A 15,866-nucleotide genomic window follows, 5' to 3' on the forward strand; every position below is an offset into this window, starting at 1 on the left:
GGCATGTAATAATGCGTATATTAACTAAAGAAGTCAATGGTTTTAAGCAACACTAATAGACTTTATGTAAATTCCTTTTACTAAATCATTGCTATATCAAAGTTACAGCACAAAGCATTCGCGTATATCAGTTACTTTCTCCAATAACTTGAGAATGAAAAAAATAACACTTTGCATTTTTCTCGACTTCTCCAAAACATGGCACTTTCAATGATGCATTTATCCCGCTAAAATTGATCACTCTCTCAGGACTCTCTCAAAGCGATGTGATGGTCATTAACGTGATAATTTTCGCAAACTTTCAGCTTAAAGAAATGGTTCACGAAACTTCAATATTACATGCAGAGTAACACTGAGAACTATACCGGCACCTATCATTCATTTTATTCAACAACTTGCATCTTCATTTACAGTTTTAAACAAACACACAACATGGTGATTAGAGGGGTTTTCTCTGACTGATGAAAAAGATTGCATATGCATGATTTATATTTATGTTCTTTGTTCAACATACCTGATCTATACTTTAAGATTCTGTACAGCTCATCCATAAATATTATTTTTGTCACTTATGAACACAGTGTTCTGCTTAGAAATAACGAATGTCGCTAACAAGGAATACATAAAAAGATAGTTAAGTTAGTGAAATTGTCTGTCATTCACTGCCAAAGACTAGTGATTGCCAAGCTTACGCGACACAGTTTCTTGCATTCAAATCCCGAATAATTGAGTGTAACTTAAGATAAGTCTGCATCCTCTGGCAACTAAGTGAATATGAATTTGTGTCATGAAAATGCAATCACCCTCAATACAGAATATCGATAAAAATCATAAAATTGGAAGATTAGAAGATTGGAGTACCAGTGAAATATACCGTCGGTAAATGATATCTCTGGAAAGGCTTGTTTTCAGTATCCTAATTTCGAGAATTTGGTGCGATCCTGAGTTTAGCAAGCTGAAAAGGTAGAAAAAGTGTTCTGTTAGTTTTGATTGGCGAGCGGTTTTGGTATCAACTTAATTAGAATGCAAACAGTCACTAATGCTCGGCGTACATTTGGTTCGAACAGAAAAACCAAATACATGGAACCCATTCCCAGTGCTCACATTATCGTGAAATCCAAAATGTTCAATATCCTGGTATTTAATTTTGTAAAGAGGACTGCATGTTGTGTTTGAGGTTTGTAATCCAAAGTGGTCTAACATAACGCCTCCTTATATATACTTGAAATATAACGATTCTTTATTTTGCAAAAGTGGTTGGCAAAATATCAACTCTTGGCAGTACACACAAGTTTGTCTAGATATAAATAAAAACAAAAATAAAGTATGCTCACCGTTCACTTCACAAAGATAACGTCTTAAATTTGAACAGTTGTAGTCTCCCCACTTGAAGTCAAATGATGCTCTGTTGAACATTCCATTGAATTTGTTTCATGAACATAAAGACAAAAACAGCGAAGTACAATAGGATATAGTGAACTTAATAATTCCGTAAAGAATATTTATAAGACAAACAGGGGAAAATGCAAGGGTTGTTGACCAATGCCAACAAATATTCAACATTGTCAAGTTCTGGTCGTATGATCAAAATACATAGACGAATTTCCTAAAATTATGGAAAGTCGGACAAATGAAAGCAAATAGCAGAAATAAAGAGCGACCACGTCTTCACATACTTCAATTAAGGAACACAAATCTTTACCTAAATCTTCATTTGCTATTTATAGGATTGTAACTCGACTGCAACATTATCAAATGTTTGAAGTACCCGAAGATGTGACAGTAATGAATTCCAAAAATGAGGTACGCAGATTTAGAAGGCTATATCCCATAGTAAGCAGTGTGCAACCAATGGGTTGATATTATATATTTTTACCATTAGAATACAGACGCAAGGTGTGACCAATTCTAATCAACAGTTAATCGAGATAAGATGGTGCAATGTCATAAAGAACTTTAATAAAAGAGATACAAGGAATATTTAGTTGGAACAAAAAGCAAGTGAAGTTCTCAGAGAAAGGAAAAAACAACAAAACCACCTGAAATAGACAGCAAGGTAGAAGTACAAGGAAAAGATATATATATATATATATATATATATATATATATATATATATATATATATATATATATATATATATATATATATATATATATAATTTAATTTTGATACAATATATAATTTTGATACAACGTTTCGTCCTAAAAGTAGGACTTCATCAGGTTGAAGATGTCTACAAGGGAGAATACAGACAAATACAGAACAGTGTAAGGATAGTGTTGATCCTAATTAAATGCTAAACGGACTTTATAGGCTGAGTGAATTAGAAAGTTACAAAGGATATAGAATATGACAATTCTTACCGTTTATGTGTGGCGCAGATGGAAAGTGGCAATTCAAAATTGGCGGTAATGGTTATTTATAGTGCCTGTCCGAGGGCGCTGTGAGCAATTGTTATTTAAATTACTTTTAGCTAAGAATGTTGAGGCCGTTTGGTGACAATGTACCCAGTTTTGAAATCCAGATGGATTCTATTTTCTTGCGAAGCGTGTCATCTTGTTTATTTATTTTGATAATCCCTATTATTGAAACGTCATCTGCGCCACACATAAACGGTAAGAATTGTCATATTCTATATCCTTTGTAACTTTCTAATTCACTCAGCCTATAAATTCCGTTTAGCATTTAATTAGGATCAACACTATCCTTACACTGTTCTGTATTTGTCTGTATTCTCCCTTGTAGACATCTTCAACCTGATGAAGTCCTACTTTTAGGACGAAACGTTGTATCAAAATTACCAACAGAATAAACAGAAAATATACAAGCAGATCAGTAGACGTGTGCAATTTTATTCATCTGCTATTACCAACCACGCTACGAACAACACTGGGAGCTATCTGTACATCTCAAGTATACGTATGTGTATATATATATATATATATATATATATATATATATATATATATATATATATATATATATATATATTACTTTCCAAAGACATCAAAGAATAGGCTACTTTGATAAGTCAATGCCTTTATTTAAAATTGTGAACTTATATGTAGCAGCCTAGCCGTATTCTCTGTGACCATGTTTTAAAGACACACTGTAATGTTTCTGTTATGTGTAAAGTACATCATTCAGAGTTCTTAAATTACTTATGATATAGCTGTACTCACATCATTCGAATACATCGATATGATGCACTGTTCGGTTCACCTGGTTTCCAATTTCGATAACCAGATTCACCAACTGTCGTTCCATCAGCTTCCCAGATGTACGCATCTGGATCCCTAAGGTTGGCATCGGAAGCTTTCAATCCAATCCAGAAGCCCCCAACCGATGGATAGTATGTGGACATCCAACTTAAGAGACGGTCAGTTTCGGCTTGTCCTCTTATTTTTGCTAGCGTGCCTCCCATTGATTCACAGTGGGCGTTGGCGTCGTTCCAAGCTTTTCGTAGATCGTACAATAGGTAGCGGACACAATCAATCACAACACTCACTGATGACGGCGATTCTAAAATGTGTAAATGCAGAAGAATAACGACTAATTTGAAATAAACTGAACTGTTTTGTCGACTGTTTTCTTAAATGGATGGATTCATAATACCAAACAAAGAGAAGCAGCAGACAAAGGCAAATGGTCAAATTCATGAAAGAAAGAAAGGAATATGTCGAGACAATGAAAATGACGTAATTGACAGGGTGTATTCTCTGAATTCTTAAATAATAAATGTTATTGCAACAAAAACTCCCCTATGCTAATATCCTTCGACGATCGTCACTGAAAGAGTTATCGAGCCTCTTTTCAGGAAGGTTGTACAAGTTTGAGAAGTTTGAAAATTTCAGTTTGTACATCATTTACTTTCGATTTTTCTGTCGCCTTGCTATGTCCAAGAAATGGTTCTCTTTTGAATTCGAAAAAAACAATAATAATGTGATCAAGAGTTTGAGAATATCTACTTTGAAAAAACTAATACATCACATCATATTCCAGACAGACGACCTGCCTCTATTCTGCAGAAAAGATCACACGTTTTTCCATTATCATTCAATGTGTATCCATCTTCACATGTGCAATGGTATTGCAGTATGTCATCTTGAATACATATTTGACTGAAGCCTCCGTTGTCCGTGGAGCAAGACGGCGACATAGGTGTGATGCAAAACAAACTCGATCTGAATCAGTCGACTAATCAGTCAGCTAAAAGAGTAACTTCTTTAGCGTGATGCATGTCTCTACAGATGTGATTACTAGAGACATAATATGGATATGATAAATGTGCAAAATGGTCAACTGACGAATGGGTGAAACACAACACTTCAAACATCTTTGGATATATCTTTCTTATTTCACAGAACTTAATGCGCAATACTATTCCAGATCAGCAAAACCAAAGGTGAATCTGTTCTTCCATTTGTTAAGATGTTACTACAGAGAAGAATGAGAAAGGGATTATCTTGTCTGACCAGGACATAGATCCAAAACCACTGATTTCACAGTCAGACCCCTCGAAACCGTGATTGCAGAGACACGCGTAAGAATTGACGCCATCTTGACACTGACCTCCATTATGGCAGGGATTTGGTTGACAATCGCGATGCCGGGTAATTGAACGCAATACAGCGGACGCTTCTTGACAATTGCAAGAGGCTACTGTTTCATCTCTGTTATATTTCACTTTCGAAAGTGTTTCAAGAGGTAAGTAATTAATGTTAAAGATCTTTCATCGGATGTTTAGTTAGAGCTGTTAGTGTGACTTGTACTACTCAATTATTTCATTTTCAGGATTCAGACAATATTTATGAGATTAGTTTTGTTGTAACGAGAGAACAAACTCTGTGCTCTTTATTTTTTTTGTTCACGTATGATAGTGAAAATGCAAATATTAGATTTGGGGATGGATCATTACCTACTTAGGTCACGGATTCGGCTGACAATTGTCAATGTCTGTAAAGTGAAAGCAATTTCCCGCAAATGGTTTTAAAAAATTAAGTCAATGACTTAAAGCAGAAAGGCTCAAAGAGGCAATGGCGTTCTACTCTCGTGATTGTGACAGCCACGTACGATGGAATCTTGCTTGTACTAATAATGAAGTTCAAAATGAGCTAAATTGGTAATTGTTCATTGTATATCTCTCTGCTTTGAATCTGTATTTACGTTTTCGGTTGTTGGCACTTTTGTTATGTAGGTCATTTCCCCCACACTCATCATGACCTGAGTTCAATTAGTCTAGAACATTCTCAAGGTCACTGCCCTTATGACCTCACAACCTTGAATTCAATTAGTCATGTTTGGAATGTTCTGGAAAGTTGATTAGTTGTGTAAGGGAGATAATTTTAGAACAGTAATTAGCATGTCAATAAAAGTTCTAGATTGTTCTTATATGCCTTTATAAAAGGGACGTGCTCAGCTTCCAGTCAGACTTTTGGGATCGTGTCTCTTGTGTGTTACTAAACTCCAGCAGTAGTCATTCTCTAGACTTTTCAAGACCTTCACTGCCAACGCTGGATTTATACTGTGGACTTTGTGCAGCTTCAAGCCTGCAAGGACTGTTCATTCATCCAACTGACTGTTACAACTCTGAGACTGGAGCTTTGCCGTCCCAGCTGAGATAAGTAGTCTGTACACTTTTAAAGCTTGTACTCTATCCCTAACTTAGCAATTAGTTTTATTTTTGTAATAAATTTTGTTTTAAACGTTAACTGCTGAGTTCACCCTTTTGTTCGTTTTCTCTGCACGTAACAAATTGGGGGCTCGTCCGGGAGACGAATATTTTGAGCCGTTTGACAACATTTTGAGCCGTTTGAAACATTTTGCCAGCCTTTTCAAAACTACTGTACACTGTGAACTCAGCGAAAATCAATCATGGCGGAATTCAAGCCAGACGAATTTATGGATGACCTTGATCAGGACACATTTAATTCCCTCAGAAAAGACAACCTCATAGCACTGGCAAATTTCTTAATGTAGAAGTCAAAAGATCTATGCGCAAGCGAGAGATACAGTTCAAGATTGCAAAACATTTAGTTAATTCAGGCCATTTTGAGGAGTCTGCCCTAAAAGATTATGAACCTGAGTCTTCCTTTGAACCAGAAAATTAGAGTTAGAAATACAGGCAGATTTGGCACGTGAAAAGTTAGCAATGGAAGAAAGACAGAAAGAAAAAGAATTACAAATGAAAGAAAAAGAATTACAAATGAAAGAAAAGAAAGGCAGGAAAGATTAGAAATGGAAGAAAGACAGAGAGAAAAAGAATTGCGATTAGAAGAACAACGATTGCAGGTAGAAATAAAAACGTTTAGAGCTTGGACAGTCAGGAAAATTCTTCCCTTCAGACAAGTTTGACATCACTAAGCATTTCAGGTTAGTTCCCCCTTTCCAAGAAAAGGATGTTGATAAATATTTCCTTCATTTTGAGAAAATTGCTCAGAGTCTGAACTGGCCTAAGGAGTCCTGGTCTATGCTTTTGCAGAGTGCTTTGGTGGGTAAAGCCAGAGAAATTTACATTCAGTTGTCAGTAGAGCAGGCTTCAAATTATGATTCTGTGAAGGAATTAATTCTCAAGGGTTATGAGTTGGTGCCTGAAGCTTACCGTCAGAAATTTAGGGATTGTGAGAAGGTGCAAGATCAAACTTACGTTGAATTTGCTCGAACAAAAGAACAACTGTTTGATCGTTGGTGTTCTTCTGAAAAGGTCAGTCAGAATTATGACAAATTACGACAACTTGTTTTGATTGAGGAATTTAAAAGGTGCATCCGGAGTGACATCAAAACGTTTATCAATGAACAAAAGGCAGATACATTAGGGTTGCTGCACGTTTGGCCGATGATTATTCATTGACCCACAAATCTTCATTTCCCAGCAAACCATCCCAGTCCTTTTCCTACAGAAACAATGCAGGTAAATTTAACTCCTCCTTTTCATCCAAGAATTTCTCAAAGGACAGTAGAAAATCAAATGACAACAGTTCACAAAATTCAAGTAACACTTCCACATCATCAGATCCCAAGTCTCAATCTCCTTCTGACAAACAGTTCGGTACACTTTCTTGTAATTATTGTAAGAAAGACGGCCATTTAATGTCAGAGTGTTTCAAATTGAAAAGAAAACGTGAAGGTCAAAGTGGTCAAAGTGGATCTAAGCCAACCGGCTTTATTTCTTCATCAACTCAATTAGAGTCTAATAATGTGTGCAACACATTTTCTGAGGTTAAATCCCTCTCATCCCCAATTAATGAGGTCAAGGTCAATTCTTCTCAAGATAGCATTATGGGTATTTTCGAACCATTTATTCATGATGGTTTTATATCACTTTCTAGTGATTTCTCTTCCGCTACCCCTGTCAAAATTTTAAGAGATACCGGGGCTTCCCAGTCTCTTTTGTTGGCAGATACCCTGCCGTTTTCTGAAAAGTCATTTTCAGGTTCTAAAGTTCTTATTAAGGGGGTAGATTGTAATGACTACATTCCTGTTCCTCTCCATAATGTCTATTTGTCTTCGGACTTTGTTTCTGGACCTGTGGCTTTAGGTATTAGGCCTTTTTTGCCTTTTGAAGGGATTCACCTTCTTCTTGGAAACGACCTTGCTGGGGACAAGGTCATTACTAATCCACTTGTGACTGATAATCCTAGTTTAGATCAAAATCCAGAGCCAATAGAGGAAGACATTCCCGGCCTTTTCCCTTCCTGTGCAATTACTCGAGCCATGTCAAAGAAAACTTCTGAGAATCAAAATACTCTCAAAAATAATGTCACAGATGTTGACTTAAATGACACCTTTCTCAGTCAGGTGTTTGACACGGATCATTCCGTTATCCCTCGTGGATTTGCAACTTCCAGTAAAACTGCTGACCAAAGTCAGACATTTTCTAGATCAAATCTCATTGCAGAACAACACAAAGACCCAGATATTTTGTCTTTGTTTGACAGGGTAGATGATGAAGGTAAAACTTCAGATAGCTCTGTTTCCTATTATACAAAATCTGGTATTCTCATGCGTAAATGGAGACCTCCAGATGTTTTGGTTGATGACGATTGGGCTATAAAACATCAAATTGTGGTTCCAAAGCCCTACCATGCTGAAATATGCGCCTGGCCCATGAAACCCCCTGGGCTGGTCACTTAGGAGTCAGGAAAACTTATCATAAAATTCTCAGTCACTTTTATTGGCCTAATCTCAGGCAGGATGTAGCACATTTCTGTAAAACTTGTCACACATGTCAAATGGTAGGAAAGCCAAATCAGACCATTCCAAAGGCCCCTTTACAGCCAATTCCTGCATTTCAAGAACCATTTAGTAGGATACTAATAGACTGTGTTGGGCCCCTACCAAAAACAAGATCAGGAAATGAGTACATGCTGACAATAATGTGTACATCAACTCGGTTCCCCGAAGCCATACCACTGAGAAATATAAAGACAAAGACTATAGTGAGAGCCTTAGTCAAATTTTTCACTTTATTTGGCCTCCCTAAATGTGTCCAGTCCGATCAAGGCTCCAACTTTATGTCTGGAATTTTTCAACAAGTAATGGATCAGCTAGGCATTAAACAGTATAGGTCATCCGCCTATCATCCAGAAAGTCAGGGTGCTCTTGAGCGATTTCATCAAACTTTGAAAAACATGATTAGGACCTACTGTTTTGACACAGAGAAGCAGTGGGATGAAGGAATTCATTTTTTGCTCTTTGCTGTTAGAGAGTCAATTCAAGAGTCTCTTGGTTTTAGCCCATTTGAGCTTGTATTTGGACATACAGTCCGTGGCCCACTTAAGCTCGTTAAAGAGAAATTCCTATCAGACGATGATGATTGTCTGAATATTTTGCAATATGTGTCAGATTTTCGTACAAAACTCTCTAAAGCATGTGAATTAGCCAGAGAAAATCTTGAGTCATCTCAGCAGTCAATGAAAACCAAATATGATAAAAGCACCTCAAAACGGAAGTTTGAACCAGGTCAAAAGGTTCTTGTTCTACTTCCGGTTCCTGGCAAACCACTCCATGCTCGTTACTTTGGGCCATACCTAATTGATAAGAAATTGAGTGATTTAAATTACATCATAATAACACCTGACAGGCGAAAACAAAAACAGCTATGTCACATAAATATGCTTAAGCCATATTTGGATAGGGATAATCCTACTATAACTCAGCCTGTCAGTGCAGTCAGTTCAAACCATTATGAAGATAGTGATACTGAAACTGACTTGAGTGAAAATACTCTAAACTCAAAGCTGGGCTCGGTCAAGCTTCAGAACTCAGAAATCCTGGAGAAGCTGGAGTCTACAAAGTTGGCACACCTCCAGCCAGAACAACAACAACAGGTGAAAGAACTGCTCCATGAATATAAACACCTGTTTCAAGATGTTCCAACGAGGACGAACGTCATCTATCACGATGTTGATGTTGGGACAGTAAGCCTGTAAAACAACATCCATACAGACTGAATCCAACAAAAGCAAAATATCTCCAGGAAGAAGTCAAATACCTGCTGGACAATGACTTTATTGAACCCAGTAAAAGTAACTGGAGTTCGCCGTGTATACTTGTTCCCAAATCAGATCACAGTTATCGTATGTGCACGGACTTTAGGAAGGTCAACACTTTAACAAAGACAGACACTTTCCCAATCCCGAGGATTGATGACTGCATCGACCGAGTGGGAAAAGCCAAGTATGTGACGAAATTTGACCTACTGAAGGGATTTTGGCAAGTCCCTCTGACGGCTCGTGCTCGTGAAATATCCGCCTTTGTTACACCAGACGGATTGTTCCAGTACAAGGTGATGCCATTCGGAATGAAGAACTCTCCGGCAACGTTTCAACGGATGATCAACGACGTCATATCCGGGCTAGACGGGTGTGCAGCCTACGTTGACGACGTCATCCTGTATAGTGACACCTGGGAGGAACACATCAAGCTCATGCGGAAGTTCTTTGAGAGACTGAGTAAAGCAATGTTGACTGTCAACCTTGCCAAATCTGAGTTTGGTTGGGCGAGGGTAACTTACCTCGGACATACTGTAGGACAGGGTGAGGTAAAACCTGTTGATGCCAAAATCAGTGCCATTTCAAGTTTTCCCATACCAAACTGCAAACGACAACTGATGCGCTTCTCGGTATGGCTGGTTACTACAGAAAATTCTGTCCAAATTTCTCCGCAATTACTGAGCCTTTGACTAACTTACTTAAAAAGAAAGTAAAGTTTGTTTGGTCAGAGCAATGCCAACAGGCATTTGATACACTTAAAGCCATACTGCAAAGTGCCCCAGTGTTGTCTGCACCAGATTTCACTTTGCCATTCAAATTAGCTGTAGATGCTAGTGATACGGCTGCTGGTGCTGTTTTATTGCAAGAGGATAGTCATGGTGTAGATCATCCTGTTTGCTATTTTTCACGCAAATTTAACAAATCCCAGAGAAACTACTCTACAATTGAAAAAGAGTGTTTATCTTTGATATTAGCTTTACAGCATTTTGAAGTTTATGTTACTTCTTCAAATCAGCCAATAGTGGTTTATATTGATCACAACCCTCTTGTTTTTCTGCAGAAATTTAAAGGCAAAAATCAGAGATTGCTAAGATGGAGTTTAATGTTACAGGAGTTTAATCTTGATATTAGACATATCAAAGGCAGAGACAATTTAATTGCAGACTGTCTCTCTCGTATTTAGAGTTTATTGTTGTTCACTTTCAAGAAATTTTACTTTAGAGTAAAAAAAATTTGAGTACTTAAATCTTTTTCAAGATTACATTTGCAAAAGAAAGATTTTTCTTTGAAAAATTTTCTTTTTTTTGAAGAGGGGGTGTGTTATGTAGGTCATTTCCCCCCACACTCATCATGACCTGAGTTCAATTAGTCTAGAACATTCTCAAGGTCACTGCCCTTAATGACCTCACAACCTTGAATTCAATTAGTCATGTTTGGAATGTTCTGGAAAGTTGATTAGTTGTGTAAGAGAGATAATTTTAGAACAGTAATTAGCATGTCAATAAAAGTTCTAGATTGTTCTTATATGCCTTTATAAAAGGGACGTGCTCAGCTTCCAGTCAGACTTTTGGGATCGTGTCTCTTGTGTGTTACTAAACTCCAGCAGTAGTCATTCTCTAGACTTTTCAAGACCTTCACTGCCACGCTGGATTTATACTGTGGACTTTGTGCAGCTTCAAGCCTGCAAGGACTGTTCATTCATCCAACTGACTGTTACAACTCTGAGACTGGAGCTTTGCCGTCCCAGCTGAGATAAGTAGTCTGTACACTTTTAAAGCTTGTACTCTATCCCTAACTTAGCAATTAGTTTTATTTTTGTAATAAATTTTGTTTAAACGTTAACTGCTGAGTTCACCCTTTTGTTCGTTTTCTCTGCACGTAACACTTTGTGATATCATTGGTGTTATTTCACTGGAATATCTCATTGTGCCATTAAACTATAGTGTTTAACCAATGCATGACAATTACGTTAAATGTGTTTGTAAAAATTTACTGTAAACACGATGGGAACTAATTTCGGATAATTGGATCTTCGAATTTTTCGAATTTCTCGAAAATGTTAGATGCTGTACAGCTGAATGTTGCAATATTACAAATTACTCATAAAAATATAACTTAAAAAGAAGAGCTGATGAGTTGCATTTGCAGATGAAACCAGCATTACGTCACCATCCAATTATCCCAAATTAGTTCCAATCATGTAAGTATCAAATAATGTCAATGAAGCTTGTTTTCATCAGTATATGTTAAGATTTTTAAAGAGCATTAATGATGTAAACTTTCAACACTATTTACTTCCAATTAAGTCTTTAGCAGAAGATTTATCGACTAATACCAGAGCGCTGCTACAAGGTAATTAAATTAATTTGTTCATGCGGATAATTGATAAATATGATAAGATATGATATGATGTGATGTGATGTGATGTGATGTGATGTGATGTGATGTGATGTGATGTGATATGATATGATATGATATGATATGATATGATATGATATGATATGATATGATATGATATGATATGATATGATATGATATGATATGAATAAAAACCTACCTATTTCACAGTCTTGACCCTCGAAACCCGCATTGCATAGACAAGTGTAAGAGTCAACGCCGTCTTGACATTGGCCTCCATTTTGGCAGGGATTAGGTTGGCATTCATCAATGTCTGAAATAAAGTTATTCTGCATAAGGTTTCCGATGTCTGAGGACTGGATTATGATGGCGTAATTCAGTTTTGAATTGGACATTAATAAAATCTACCGATTTCACAATCTAGCCCCTCGAAACCCGAATAGCAGAGACAAGTGTAAGAGTCGACGCTATCCTGACATTGGCCTCCATTCTGGCAGGAGTTTTGTCGACAATCATCATGATCTTGAAAAGAAATATTTCGCAAAATGACTTCCAAAATATAAAGAAGGTAACTTCCGTTGAAATAGTGAAAAGCGGGCTGTTCTACCATCTTTATAGAGAGGACCATTTTAAACAGGTTTGGTCAGTAATCATATAATGCAGAAGCTCATAAAAACGAGTTGTTTTACATTGCCTGTTTGTTCTTTGAATTTGTTTTCTGATATCTTTTATTTTAGATATGAAAGTAGGATTTGTTGTCGCAACAGTGCTATGCTGCATTCGGTATTACTCGTATGCAAGATCATTGCATCAATTTAAATTGAAGTCCTAAGTCTTAAGTTTGAAACATGGGAGAAAGGGGGAACCTACCAATATCACAGTCATACCCTTGGAAACCAGGACTGCAGAGACAAGTGTAAGAGTCGACGCCATCTTGACATTGGCCTCCATTTTGGCAGGGATATGGTACGCAGTCATCAATGTCTGAAACAAAGTTTTTTTGCATATGGTTTTCGATTTGCGATGACTGGATTATGATAATGAAATTCAGTTTTGGGATGACAGTCGAGAGCTTACCAATTTAACAGGCTTGCCTCTCGAAGCCTTGATTGCAGAGACGAGTATAAAATTCGACGCCATCGTGACACTGACCTCAATTATGGCAGGAATTATTTGAAAGTCATGTCTAAAACAGTTGAATGGCATATACCACTGTGCAGAATAAAGGGGACTTGGCAAACATCTATACTTACAATAGTAGATGTAGAAAAGGCAAGGAAAGACATAGACATTTTTACACCAATGTACTTTTGGTTCTGTATCGTTTTGAAAAACGTTGTCAATTATAGAAAACAAATGATATTTCACGATGGTAACTATACTCACTTATTTCACAAAGGGATCCATTCAAGCCGACATCACAAAGACAGAATGATGTGAGAGTCAGATTCTTCTTATCATTGACCGCCATTTTGACAAGGGTTTGGTTCACACAAGTTAAAGGCTATGGAAGTGGAAAAAGGTGCCAAGAAAAAGTAGCCAGAGGCTAAAATATATTCTATTTAATCTAAATTTTCGTCGATATTTCTGTACCCAGCACCGTTTACACGAATGACAGTGACTAAATATTGTACTGATTGATGAATCACAAAACCTATCGAAGTATTTGTTTGTCAAGATGCCCAGGGCAAATCATTAGAACGTCCCCATAGGGACATCATTATGTTAAAGACAAGTTCGTGAAATTCAGATCTATTTTATCAGAGATTAAAGACGTCCATTTGTAATTAAAAATCAAGTTGTACTTGCTCTGTTTTGAATTCGTTTTTGTGTCAGCCGCTTCATTTACAAAATGACGCTTTCAACCTTATCATACAAAACTAAGAGTACCGTATATATGTTGAATATTTCTGGCACAGATGAAAAAACGCTGTACATGTTTATCACATACCTCGAATTATTTCACAGTTGGGTCCAGTGAAGCCTGGCTTACAAAGACAATTATAGTGTGAATCAATGTCAAGTGCACAACTTCCACCATGGTGACAGGGATTTGGTTGACACAGATTATTATCTACCATCAAGAAACGAGGAAATACGATTTCTAAAATAATAGATCATGTTTACCGATTGATGTTTTTCTTCGTTGAAGAGCTCACTCTCTTCACACTTTTATTGAGCAAAATGGGATTATGTAAACTACATATTTTGCAGCGAAAGAAACTTGACCTTCTGAATAGTGCTACCTTGTGTCAACTCTGAAATTTCTCTTCCCATGCAGAGATGTTAAAGAAAACCAGACATACCATTGGAACGTCTAGAAGAGTGTTAAATTGATGAGAAATTATCTCTTCGCCATGGTGACAGCTACTGATATAACAATAATTTTCACTCTACACTGGTAACTAAGAATAAAACCAAAATCCTTCACATTTACTACAATGAGGAACCTTTATTTGATTCAAAATGCAGTCAATCTGCAGTGGTGGAAATATAAACACAAATGTCGCTTATTTGGACTTTTATTGTCATATAACGAGAAATAAGAGTATATGTACGCTTTTATGTCTATAATTTATATTTTTATTTCAATATGATCAATAATTTAACCTCGGTAACTTTGCCTACACTTGGACGAATAAGCTAGCTTTGTCCAGTAGCTGTAGTATTTCAGACATTGAAAGTTGTGTGTAAAATGTAGATCATTTTACACTAACTTCAGCAGCATGGGTATTGGCACAATCATGTACCTCATGAAACCTACGAGCAATTATCAAAATTTGAGTATTGTTCATAGGAAGTTGGAAGTAATAGTTAAAGAAACTCACCTTCAAGTTCACACCGAAAACCGCGAAATCCAATCGGACAAATGCACATATCACCGGGCTTTGTCTCATCCTTCGTCCCACCATTCAGGCATACATTAGACGAAAACTGGCCAATTTCTTTATGATTGTCTACAGAACAAGAGTGTACTCAAAACATGCAGTTCCCCATGTGATGCAGCTTTTTACTTTAGTCACACCAAGGTTACTATACCCAACGTGAGGGGTAGAGTCATCGTGGTCACACTAAACCATAAGCCGATACCATACTTTTGCACATGTATTTGTTTCAAGTGTATATTTCTACCATAGTCACATTCATTTCGTCTTAGGGTAACGTCCAAAATTGACAAGAGTGCGAAGGGATTTCTACAGTCGTATATGATTTTGTCAGGCTTGGATACGCAGATAAGCATTCTTGGGGTAACGTCCAAAATGACAAGAAAGCGAAGGTATTTCTACTGTCGTATATGATTTTGTCAGGCTTGGATACGCAGATAAGCATTCTTGGGGTAACGTCCAAAATTGACAAGAAAGCGAAGGTATTTCTACTGTCGTATATGATTTTGTCAGGCTTGGATACGCAGATAAGCATTCTTGGGGTAACGTCCAAAATTGACAAGAAAGCGAAGGTATTTCTACTGTCGTATATGATTTTGTCAGGCTTGGATACGCAGATAAGCATTCTTGGGGTAACGTCCAAAATTGACAAGAAAGCGAAGGTATTTCTACTGTCGTATATGATTTTGTCAGGCTTGGATACGCAGATTAGCATTTCAGCTAAACTTCGACAGAAACGTAAAGGATTCAGTTAACTCCACAATTCTTCCAGAAGTTGTCGTACTGTTATAGCATCCATTGCGTGGAAAAAATAAAATAATCAATATTACCTTGTCTCTACATGAAAAATGTGTCCATGATTTTGACTTTCAACATACATCAAATAAAATCATTTACCGGGGAAATGGAATCGATTGAAATTTACAAAAAAAGGGTTGCGAATGACATGTATTTACCATCAGACGTTAAGGTCGGAGGAGACGATTCATCGGCCGCTGAAGTTGTGGTCACACCGACAACTGAAACCACGATTACTGCTACAGCCAAGATAGCAGCTCCTACAAGGACTCTCCTTTTACGAATTGTTTTTACGAGCGTTTCCTGTATTACACCAGAACAAAACCGAAC

The 15,866-nt window shown here is 37.0% G+C and overlaps 1 protein-coding gene across 1 annotated transcript; it reads right to left on the reverse strand.

Annotated features, from left to right (window-relative positions):
• Positions 1–574: 574 nt before the first annotated feature.
• LOC139122346 (versican core protein-like) lies at positions 575–13,324 on the reverse strand. The gene is made up of 6 exons (XM_070687742.1): positions 13,240–13,324; positions 12,724–12,837; positions 12,053–12,166; positions 3,184–3,523; positions 1,335–1,405; positions 575–955 (listed from the first exon to the last, which is right to left on the reverse strand). The coding sequence occupies exons 1-6, from the start codon at positions 13,322–13,324 to the stop codon at positions 948–950; spliced, it is 732 nt and encodes a 243-aa protein (XP_070543843.1). The 3' UTR covers positions 575–947.
• Positions 13,325–15,866: the final 2,542 nt, after the last annotated feature.

This window comes from Ptychodera flava, chromosome 22, assembly GCF_041260155.1.
Source record: "Ptychodera flava strain L36383 chromosome 22, AS_Pfla_20210202, whole genome shotgun sequence".
Taxonomy (NCBI): Eukaryota; Metazoa; Hemichordata; class Enteropneusta; family Ptychoderidae; genus Ptychodera; species Ptychodera flava.